This window comes from Planococcus citri, chromosome 1, assembly GCF_950023065.1.
Source record: "Planococcus citri chromosome 1, ihPlaCitr1.1, whole genome shotgun sequence".
In the NCBI taxonomy this organism is placed as follows: domain Eukaryota; kingdom Metazoa; phylum Arthropoda; class Insecta; order Hemiptera; family Pseudococcidae; genus Planococcus; species Planococcus citri.
In genome coordinates, this window is record NC_088677.1 from 48,143,886 (window position 1) to 48,156,373 (window position 12,488).

A 12,488-nucleotide genomic window follows, 5' to 3' on the forward strand; every position below is an offset into this window, starting at 1 on the left:
TGGTCTTGCTCAAACAATATGTTCAAATTAAAGAAATACCTACTTGATAATTATCGCTGCTTATTAAATATATTAATCGTTGAATAATTAAACTAATTTCCAGTGCTATATAGGTACCTACACGGGCTATATTGAGCAAGAATATGTATACCTTTACCTACAATGGAAAAAAATCTGCAATCTCTTATTAGGTATGTACTTTTTTCTCAGCAATTGCAGTGATTTTTAATTTCCATTTCACCTCTTTTGTCAAAGATAATTTATTGTGTTTAAAATAAGAATAAAATTATCATTTTTAGCTTAAACTTGATTGATTAGAATGATGCTTCAAACACACTCACCAAAGTTCTCAGAATTGTTATGAGATGAACGAATTTGTTTTACCTAGGTACTACATAAACCTAGGCCGCACAAGAGGAGAAAATATTGTAACCTTTAGGGCCGGCGCACACTTAAAGGAAAAGTTCTGGAGGTTAAGACCTCTTTCCAAATTAAAACTTATCCACTCAGGTAGGGTACCTGGAATCTTATTTTCTTAATTTAAAAAAAGGAATTCCGTGAGTTTTCATCTCAAATGCTAAATATCTCTCAAATCAAACAAAACATTAACCAAAACTCTCCACTCCACTTCGCATCGTCACTTTTCTCGAGTTATTACCAAAAAAACATCCCACACTCCGTACATTCAGTACGTCCGGGCTCTTAAGGTCATTAACCCGTTTGTCTGGCCTCTAGAGGTTACTGAGCTATTTGTCTAGCCTCTCAAAAGGTTCTCTGCGCGTCTGTCTTGCCTCTTAAGGTCATTGACCTGTGTGTCTGGACTGTCAAGGTTGCCTGTTCGCTGATTTTGTAGAACAAGTAGGGCTGCCGTTTCATCATACCTGTCTAAATCTGGGGGGGGGGGGTTAAATGGGATGAGAGAGGAAAGAGAGGTGCTCCAACGTTGGGATTGTGTGTTCTAAACAGCTCATCGTTTCGTCAGCCCTATGCCCTACCAAATATTTTTTTTAAAAAAAAGGGTGAGAAGGGGCTGCTCCAACGTCCAGACTGGGTGCTTCAACTTGCCCCAGCGATGCTCTATCCCTTCAAGCCCTTCAAGGGAGTCTTCTCTCCCCCTCTGAAACAGGGCTGGCAAAATCTATCTCATTGCCCAGCCATATGATTATAGGTTCATATTTATGACCCACCCGCACCTTCGCCTTACATTTTCTTCGCTTTCAATTAACGACGATAAAAATTTGCAATTATTATATTCAGTTCGTTGCTCTTATCACTCCTTTGATGAGCACTATATCTCCGAATGCGCGAATAGAAATAAGATCATAAAAACCAGTGAACTGAGATCCAATCACTTTGACCACAAAGTAGCGTCTCTCGTTACGACTGCAAAGTTAAGTGAACTCCGTCGAACCCCACTTTTTGTGAAAGTCTCACTTTATTACGATTGAAATAACACGCATTCGGCTTGAATATTAGACAAGTTATTATATGCGTTGAGTGCTCCTTGCATCCAAATACGAGTTCGTATTCGACTGGAATGTGCTGTGTCTCTGGCGCGTCTCTGTGATCATCTTCGATTCTTTATTGTTGATTTTTCAATTCGGTGTTTCACATCCTACGTCGAACTAGTTTAAATGTAAGTGTCAACTATTTTTATAAATAATTTTTTATATTAAAGTGCAGGTACTCTCGTACACCTGAAGCTGATGCACAATGGTCAAAATTTGACACATAAAAAATTGATTTGCCGTTTTACAAGTCTTGAATTAGGTACCTAGGTTAATTCTAGTGATGACTGGAGGTTTAGTTATTTATTTTCAAAACATCTTCCTACCGTTAAATGCTAATATCGAAAAGTCATTTCAATTGATTATGATGCTTATATTCAATTTTAGATTCATTTTATAAAACATCTGTTCACCTACAAAAATTTAGAAATAATTTTTTTATACAAGGTTACACGTCTCTTTAATAAAAATGTAAACCTTTTCTCTGTTTTAGTTTTTTAAATTCAATTTTCGATTATTGTGAATAAAAATACGTGTTATTAGTTTAGGTACCTACCTACCGTAAATTGGGCAGTCATTCACCTAGATCGTCTGTACTAGTGATTGGTAGATTTCTAGTTTGGGTACAGCATTGATTACCTTTCATTTTACTGCCCTAAGGTTTTATTATAAAACGTTGGTGTAACTAAAATCATTTTCAGAAGTTAAATTAATAGGTAGGTTTACAAATTATTTAACGTATTGCTGTTTGTCCAATTCATCGATGCACTGGAATCTTTATTGCGTGATCTGAAGCTGTCCTCCAAGTAAAGACTTCAGATGTTCTGAGGCCTTTTCTCCAAGGAGTAATGATCTGAGTGAGTTATCTCAGATTCATTTAGAAAAAAATTACTGCAACACTACAATGTAATGGAAAAGAAATCATCAAATTAAAACACGCACAAAACAGAAAGAAAAACTAGGTATCTACTAGGTAATAGATAGATACTAATTTGAAAAAAAATTTACTTGGAAAAATTAATTTTTCGAATTTTCCATAGTTTAATCGAAAAAAATGAAGTTATTGGTAAATAGGCCTCTTTATACCCTCCTCCCTCCGTAGATTTGAGATGAAGTGAGTAGTGTTTCTCTCCAATGGGTGACAATACTGCTGCCAATTCAACTATTATTTGCTCATTTGGAAAGGGGAGTAAAAGTAAACAAAAAGTACCAATGATTTTAGTGTTCTTCAATGTATTGTAAGCACACACGAATCAATATTATGAATACGCCTTACATACCTACAACACAGAAAAACACTAGATTCATGAGCTGGAAATTTTTGAAACCCCCCCATAGTTCTAATCCCTGAATAACCTAACAATAATAATTCATCAACTTCAACAGGTGGACCACAGCAAAAAAAAATGAATATTGAATGAGCAAATGTGCACCTAAAAGTAGGTAAACCTTAACATGTACTTCGACCCTGAAATTTATGAGAAAATCTTCATTTTAACACGGGCACTCTAATTGCGTTAGATTTACACTTTTATTATTGAGTCATCTCGAGTATAATATGTACAATTGTACAATGGTCTTTCTTTGTCTCAAACACAATTATATAATTTCATTCACTTTTTACGTTAAATTACCTACTAAAAGTTATGATGAACATTTTGGACATAGAGGTGTATAGGTACCTTCCTAGCCTTGAAGAAAAATTAATTTTATTTGATTATTTTACTATTAACATAGAAATAATCTGCGAATCATCAAGTAATTTGTTTTTCTGTTCATCATTTTATGAAGTTTCCTTTTCATTTAATAAATTGATTGCGTCATGTTTTATGTAGGTAGGTACCTATTTGCATTAAAGTTGGTAATGAGAATGCGATAATCAATGAGATACGTGTAATATAGCTACATTTTTTGTGCATCAAGATACAAAATTTTCCACTCGAGTCGTACAGGACACAGATACCTGCACCGGGTTATAGGCAATGTTTCCACAAAGACGAAAAAAAAACCTATGAAAAGAGAAAGTGCGAACGATATTTGCTGGTGTGTAGCGGCACACGTTAGTCAGCCTCCTATCTAAAGACACGAATCGAATCGGTCACCTACTTATGTAGTTTTACATTTATGTAATTACATAACACCACGTCGATTTCAACCTACCCACTAATTTCAGATGTAACTTTTATTATTTAATAAGTCATGTGCATCCGACATTCGGCTATTTTAGCACTTTTTTATCGTCTATTTTCTTACCTCCTTCTCTTGTCTTTCTGTGTTTATCGTACCTAGTATCGTACCGCAATTGTAGCAATTTTTACGTAACGTACTGTCTGTTGCTGTGCCGGTGTACTCGTATAAGTACTGGGCACATATACTCGTAGAGTGTAACGTATCTTTCGAGAGACGTGATTTGGTTCGAATAGGTACCTATACCTACCTATATGTATTCGCAAAGGCGTAACTAGAAAAAAAAGTGTTTTTTTTTTGCCATTCGTCGCTGTCGTTTTGTCAAAACCTACTAGCCGTTAACGTGTAAATAAGCCGAATATTGCATTTGTTTCACAGGCAATTTGAGTCAATATGACGTTAGTACAGCCTACTCCAGAACAACAATCGCGCATTCGAGTTGAACTGAACGAAGATGTCAGCACCAGAGATAGTGATTTGATGCACATCAAGGATTGGCTCATGAGACAACCACATTTGCCCAATTGGGAAGGTAATCAAATACCGATTATTTAAATTATTTACATGATAAAAGTCTCCTGTTTTGTTGCTATTATTGCTGTATCATCTTCCTGTACCTATATTTCAAGTTGAGATTGAGCGGAAGTGTTATTATGTTTATTTGATTTATTGGATTGTTTGGTTAAATACATGTGTAATGATTTGATAAACTGTTGGTGTAGGGATATAGGTAATGCTAGGTGTAGGTACCATTATTTGTTTAGTTGGTAAATTTGCGATGAAATGAACCGACATTTTATGATTATGCAAAAGCTTGGGAGGTTTTTTTTAATTACCTAGCAGGCTCTATACAAAAAAGTCCAACATAAATCATTTGCGAGTATTGTTTTCAAATCTTGCCTAAAGTAATAAGCAGGTTTCTCAAAAAGTTGGACTGGTTTTAAAATATGTTATTACATATCTACTAATTTTATAGGTACCTAATACCAGAATTTTTTTTAATTTCATAAATTTGTGCCGAAAATCAACAATAATTCATCTTGATTTTTATCTACTAAAAATTATGAAAAATATCTGAAAAATGTGAGATTTATTTATTTTTGTTTGATATATTGTAGGTTCTTCTTTTTTTGAGTCGTATACTGAGAAGTTTATCCTTTTTTTTTTCGCGTCATAAATTGTACCGGACCATTGAAACACAGTTTATAGGCAGTCCTAAAGTTGCCAAGTGGGGAATTTGAACCAGGATCTTGAATAGGAACTCGAATGCAAATTATAATTGCCTTTCGCATCCTTCTGCCTTCCTCTTCTCTTACACCTTCCGCGGTCATATACATCTTGGGTACAATTTTAGGATTTCTTAGAATTTTTAGAGAAAATCAAAATTTTATCAGAAAGGCTCCAGATTGACTCGAAAATATGAAATTTTGTTTTAGAAGGAGATCAGTTTTCTGCCAACAAACGACAAATTTTATTGCTCTCACTATTTTCATTTTTTGGGATTTTAAAAATTAAATAGGTACATATCATAATTTTTAGAAATTTGAAAAAATTACATGATAATTTGGCGGAATTGGAGAATTTTGTTGATTAATAAAAAGACTGAAATTTCCAAACGACCTGTGCCATATAATTTCTAATTTTTGTCACCCATGGTTATTTTCCTTCACTTCATGTCCCGGTCACGAGCTGTACCTATTCGTAAAATTTTGAACGATTTGGTCTTTTTCCCAGTCAATACAAGTACTTATAAATTTTGTGTTAGTTTCGATTCCGAAACCCAGGCATTGCATATTTTTCAAAATTTCTTGATGAATATTGTTAGAAATTATGTGAAGAGTGATATTCCAAAACTCGCTTTGTCCATTTTCACAACTTTTCAGGAGAGAGGAAAAACAGTTTCCCTTTAAACGGGTAAATTGGCTTTTTAGGCGAGTTTAGCACTTTATTTGGGTGGATTTATGATGTAGGAGTGTAGGTATACATTTCATCCACTAAATACTGCTGAAAAAAATTTCAATAACAATGGACAAAGCGCGTTTTGGAACATTATTTTTTTTTTAATTTTTAGTGAATTGGCTATTTAGGTAAGTTTAACACCTCATTTCGGTAGGTTGATGATGTAGGAATGTGAGTTAATACTTCATCTACCAGGTACCACTGAAAACCCAACTTTGATAAAAATGGACAAAGCGAGTTTTGGAATATCACTCTTCAATGTATATATATTATTTTTTTCAGAATTCAGTAATTTATTGAAAATGATATTTTTGTTGCCTTCTTCGGCAAAAACAATTATTTTGTTTATTTTAATTAAAATACTTATACTTACTTGGGATACCTATAAGCTACCAAAAACGTTTGGTTTTTGCAAAAAAAAAAAACAGTTGAAAAAAAGCGAAAGTTCAATTTCAACTTTTTCATTTCCAATCATTATCATTTTCACTTTCACAACCCTGACTAGAACCAAATTGGGCTAATTTGAAAATTGATTTTGGAACTTTGATAAAACACAAAGCGCTGCTGTTTTTGCTCTTCTTAAACTAAGCTTCATTTCTCCTCTCCCTCCCCTCGTCCACATCGCATTTCTCTCGCAACAACAATTTTTCAAATGGCTCATTTTTCACAAAGTTGTACTAAACAGACATTTTCATTGAAAACAACGCTGAATGAATTCCGCAAACAATTATTAGGACAAAAACCCTACTTATTGGTAAAGTGTCGCGACCACAAACGTACCTCGATTACCTAAGGTCTGCAGTTGGCAATTCCGTTACAACACACTGTGCTCATAAACCGAATCATTGAAGTCTCAAACGATCTTGAAGTCTACCGCGTGTTCATACAGTGATCATTTTTCTAAATCACTCGTACTATTAATCACAATACTTACCTATAGCTGTAAGTAAAAATAGATAGGTAGAAGTTATTTGTCTACAATAAGTACCTACGCGATGCAAAAACAACGACGAATCAGTTTTTTCGATTTCCTAATATTAGGTCGTTAGGACCTACATAATTTTCAACTGTTTTAGTAGGTAGGTAGGTCTTGATACTGTGCGGCATGTATGCAAGATGTTCGTGACCCTTATATTACGAGTACTTACCTCAGTTCTATGGGTGCTAGGTAGATAAAGATACGTAGGTAGGTACTTACAGTACGTCTAGGTACATTATTATTGCGTGTTAAGACGAAATGGAACATGATGAAAAAAAAGTAGGAAAAACGTGACACGTTGAATTACCGTCTGTTCTTTATTTTTACGTAAATTTTGTAGTTGTATAGGTAGGTACTTTTTCGAATATTCAGGCACGTTTCGAGAAACTTATCATATTTGACAAAGTTTTAATCAACCTTGAAATCAAGTATTAGACCTACCTAAATATATAATCCTTTTGTTTGACTCAAATACGTGTTGCTTTTAGTAGCACGGGTCGCAATTGAAAAAAATAATAATAATAAAACAGATCTTCCAGTGGTTGTGATTTAATTAACGCTAATTTTAACGATTAAACTGATGGATTTGAGACAGTTCAAGGTTATAATCTTTCTCAATTGTACTGTAAATAAAACTTTTAATTAATTATCGATTTATTTGGTAAAGGATAATTAGTGATTTATACAGTTACATCTTTCTCGCCTCAATTCAAAGCCATTCGAGTATAAAATAATCTCGTTTTGAATGGAATCAGCTGATGACTGATGTTCGCACTTCGTACCTGCTTACCGTATTGCTTTTTATGTAACATATATTGTCTGTTTTCGGGTAATTGTTGCTACGAAGCATTAAACTAAAACGTAAACAATCGTTTGAAGTCTTTAAAATTACACATCGTTTTCAATAATCTTCTGTAAATTCTGAGAGATGAATATGCAGCTGAAAACACTGAGACGTACCTAGACCTACTCGTATTTGTCAAGTTACATCATAGCAGCAATGTTGAGGTAACCGAATATATGTAGGAACTGACATTTGACGAAAAGTGAGAATTAAATAACCTTGGAAAATCTCGGCGAGTTTGTTTGCATGACAACTTACAAATTGCACATGGCTTTCATGCTGTCTCTGCATGAAGTGTAAATATATGTCATTCAATTCAAATAAGTATTACCTATAGGTATAGATGAGTGCTAATGGATACACCGCAAGCTGGCAATTGGCAAAGTTAAAGTACATACCTATATACCAAATGTCTATAAAGTCTATAGCGAATCTCTCTATTCTTGAATGGTAACAGCATCGCAAAACAGTTTATGTAAGAAGAAGATTCGTATGTAGGTTAAAAATGTATAGCCTACGTACATTCAAGGCCAACAAAAAAATAGAATTAAAAAACGTTAAAATTTTCTTATTAAAACGAGATTTGCGACGACGTTTAACATAATCGTAAATGTTGATATTTAGATGACGCAAGAATAATGACCTTCTTGCGTGGTTGCAAATTCTCGCTCGAGAAGACAAAGAGAAAGTTGGATATGTATTTCACAATGAGAGCCGCAGTTCCTGAATTTTTCAGCAACAGAGATCCGACACTTCCAGAAATCAAAGAAGTCATGAGAATAGTGTAAGTATTGGAAATTTTTCGAACATTCGCCTGGTACCATTACCTATATCTACTTGTGCCTTGAATCGTAGTCGACCAGTTTCAAAATATAGATAGGTACCTAGATAATTTCGCTTAGGTACCTGCAGTTGAACGTTTCATCTCACGTGTGTAATTTTTCATACTCGTAGAAAAACATTGTATCTAGATAAATAGGCAGATCATGGCGCGATGATATCAGCACATTTTCAATACAGTTATAATTAGTAATCTCTGAAAAAAATCTTAACCATGACACATTTTTTATATGTTATTAACGCTCATCTACATATGTATGTAAGTATAGATATAAATAACATAGGCTACGAGAAACAGTAGGTAAGATATCATTGTTTATAGTTATATAACTGGAAAAGAATTTCTCGTCGTTTGGAGTAATAAAAAAAAAGTAGGTAAATCAATAAATAAATAAATAAATAAATAAGGGAAGTCGAGTAAAATTTTTCGCACTCACGCTGGTAAACAATTTTGCAGAAGCATTCCTCCGTTACCAGGCCTTACAAAAAATGGCCGAAGAGTGGTCATAATGAAAGGAGTTGATATGGAGCAAGTTGCTGCAACAGTAGCCGATGGAATGAAGGCCGTTTTGATGATCGGTGACATTCGTTTGAAAGAAGAACAAATTGGAGTAGCCGGAGACGTTTATATTTTGGATGCTGCGGTCGCCACTCCGCAAAATTTCGCTCAACATTTCGCCAAGTTTACGCCGGCTCTGCTGAAAAAGTTCTTTATTTGTGTCCAGGTAAAGAGAGCAGAAAGATTATTGGTCGAATGAGCCAAATTCAAATGCGTGTTTATAATATAGCTAAATTACTTATTTATTTGTCACCTCGCCTGTTGTAATATGTTTCGTAGGAAGCTTACCCAGTTAAAGTGAAAGAAGTTCACGTCATCAATGTGTCACCTTTGGTTGATACAATCATCAACTTCGTGAAACCTATTCTTAAAGAAAAATTACGTGAAAGAGTAAGATACCGAATATAATTTTAATTATCATCCGGACAAACGTGATGTACCTATCTACCACCTATCTAGGTATTTTGACGCATAATTTGGTATTAAATTTCTTGCTCTAGATTTACGTTCACCAAAATCTTCAATCTTTGTATGAAACCGTACCAAAAGAAATCCTACCCGAAGAATATGGCGGTTTTGCTGGTCCTATCGCTGATATAAATCGTAAGTTTCAACACAATTTTAAATATCTCGCCGGATATAATTTTCCAATCGAGCAAACTGTAGAAAAATTGTGAAACCCGACGGCCGAGACACAATTAAAATAATAACGCAATTTTCGAAATCATCTATCCGAAATAAAAAAAATGTACCTATAAAAGCGAGAAAATTCTATACCTACGTATAAGAACTTGATAATTGGTATTTCTCAAAATTAGCAAGGTACCTATTTGATAATTTGTGTGTGTTCTAGAGCAATGGTACGAAAAAATGTGCAGTTACCGTGACTGGTTCGCAGCTGAAGAGAAAATTAAAGCGGACGAATCAAGACGACCCGGAAAACCCAAAACCCACGATGATCTTTTCGGAATGGAAGGTTCTTTCAAGCAGTTATCCATCGATTAAGTTTCCTGGCACAATGATACCTATTTATCTATAGTTAAAGTTTTATTTCCCTTCTTTTTTTTACTCGCATGAAACGAATCTGTATTATGACTAATTTTCTATATTATTTTTAAGCCAAAGACATTACTGTACGTATATCTATTTTGTGTATCGCACAAAATTCATATATTACCAATAAATGTTATCGTATGCATAAAAACGTGAATTTCTGAACGTGCTTTTAAATTCAAGTGTCGCAAAAATCTATTTTTAATGGGCCAACCTGAAAATCTGTAGTTTTAATTAACAAATTCCAGCCGAATGGAAGATAAGGTACCTTAATACGGTACCTAATACAGCTACATACATAACAAAAGTGATTTTTGGTCGAATTTCAAAATCGATTTGTTGTTATGAAAAATTATTAAATTCAAGTAGGTATTTTGAATCAAATAAGACGAGGTAATCTAGAGCTTAGAAGTACAGATAGGTATAGGTAGTTTTCTGATCAGCTTCAACATTTTAGCTTTTTTGGAATTTAAATGATAGGTATCTATAGTCTTGGCGCATAAGATAATATTTGAGGTGCCCGGCTAAAATTCACTCCGCAATGCAAAAATTTCGAGATGACCATAAAGATGAAAGTGAAAATTATTTTCAATAGCTAAACCAAATGCATTCTCTACTCTTCGGGGAAGTTTCAAAACTTAATAGAGTTTGGAAATTCGATTTTGGTAGGTCAGAATTAATTGAGAGACAAGTTGCAATGAATTCTAAAAGAAAATTTACTCTATAACAAAATTTAATTAAATTACAATTTTCAACCTTTAGGACACAAAGATTGCCTGGCGAATAGAATTTCAACATTTTGATATGTTTGACGTGGAGTTCGTGTTAGAATAGGTATCTATATTAGAAAAAATCTAATTTTGTAATTTTCAAAACTCCCTTCGAAAAATAAATTTTAAAAGAGGGATGTTAAAAATCGGAAAATTAACTTAAGCAGCATAAAGTTTTGCCAGATTCCTTCAAGTGTTATGATATTGAGCAAAAAAAAATTATTGCAGTGAAATGTACCTACTTATTTTTTGAAAAATTCCGTTTTCATGTACAAATTCTTTCAACAATCATTATATTGTGCCTTTAATTTTACAAACACGTAGGCAACACTTTCTTGTTTTCTTCAGCAGTTGTGATTCCTGTTGTGTTCAAATCTAGGTAGGTACCTACTTACACAACGCACCAAATTCAAATTTTAGTTGTAGAATTTCATTTTTGGCAAATTTTTAGAAATTCAAATTTGATCCATTTTCTATGTAAAAAAATCAAAATGTGATAAAATTGAGGCAGAAACCTGAAATTTGATCTGTATCCACTCTAGTTTTTGCTTTTAAATCAATGATGGTTGTTCCGAATGGTTCTAGAGCCTCCAGCAAATTTTAGGTTCTTCAGTTTCAAAAAAATTATAGGTACTACGAAAAGGGTTAAAGTGAAATTTATCACTTATAAACTCGGATTTACCATGTAACCCTTTCGATTGATTTAAGCGTAAGTTTTTGAAATACATTTCGGTCTGTACAAATGTGCAAATCTAAAACTTTATTTTGGCCTTTGTTATGACTTATGACAATCTCTTTAAAAATTGAAGAATCCCCAAAAAATTGTTAGAAGCTCTAGAACGGCTCAAAGCCTCCTCCAATCGATTCGAAAGGTTGAAAGTAGCCTAAATTTAGACTTTTAACGTCACTTGATCAAATTTTATTTTTTTTTTCGTAAAAAATGGGCCTAATTTGAGTTTTTGAAAATTCACAAAATATTTTTAAAAAGTACTCAGCACATAAAATTTGGTTTCGTGATGTAGTTTTGGTCTTTCAGATGCTCTTCCGATTTTTCATCATTAAGTAGGTAGGTAGGTGAGTATAATTTTCAAAATTAGATGTGGAATTGAATATCATTGATATCATAATATGAGATTTATTTTATGGCATCATTGCATCATTTAGTCGAGTTTCCCCTTCAGTTCTTCTTTTTATAATAGGTGTGCATTATTATATCTATGTAGTATACAGTACATTTTTTTCAAATGCTGATTATATAAGTGCCTAATTATTCTGTTTGCACGTGCTTGATGTCATTTTTTAAAACCATTTGTTTCATAACGAAAACTATTGTTGCACTCGAAATCAACAATTGTTCTTCCTTCTCCTTTTTTCCAACAATAAACTCCACTATACCTACCTATCAATTTTTCTTCCAATTTTTTCCCAATTTTAAAAAACAATCAAAATTTTTACTTCATAAAATGATTTTGGAATTTTCAAATGTGAAATCGGTAGCTGTACAAAGAAAACGAAGCAATTCAAAATTCATAAAATGTTATTTTCTTTCTGAATAATGATCGCATATCTTAAACACGCGCTCACATTCATTTTTAGTTTTGAAGTGCCTTTCATTTCATTATGTACCTCCCAATGCATAACTATTCACTTATTTATACTGAAGGAATTCTTACAAACGGTCAAGTGATGTAAGTTGAAAAGGAGATGAACTGTAAACTATACCTATTACCTACGTACCTAGCTACCTACATAAATGATCTCGTGCGATATCCGGCGTAAAGATATGCAA

The 12,488-nt window shown here is 33.5% G+C and overlaps 1 protein-coding gene across 2 annotated transcripts; it reads left to right on the plus strand.

The window, feature by feature from the left end:
• Positions 1 to 1,457: 1,457 nt before the first annotated feature.
• LOC135832397 (clavesin-2) lies at positions 1,458 to 10,086 on the plus strand. 2 transcript variants are annotated; one of them, XM_065345626.1, is made up of 7 exons: positions 1,458 to 1,636; positions 4,074 to 4,227; positions 8,102 to 8,261; positions 8,775 to 9,042; positions 9,156 to 9,266; positions 9,377 to 9,479; positions 9,730 to 10,086. In XM_065345626.1, the coding sequence occupies exons 2-7, from the start codon at positions 4,089 to 4,091 to the stop codon at positions 9,879 to 9,881; spliced, it is 933 nt and encodes a 310-aa protein (XP_065201698.1). In that variant the 5' UTR covers positions 1,458 to 1,636; positions 4,074 to 4,088; the 3' UTR covers positions 9,882 to 10,086. The 2 variants fall into 2 exon arrangements, with proteins under 2 accessions (XP_065201698.1, XP_065201700.1); XM_065345628.1 differs by lacking the exon at positions 1,458 to 1,636 and adding an exon at positions 3,734 to 3,931.
• Positions 10,087 to 12,488: the final 2,402 nt, after the last annotated feature.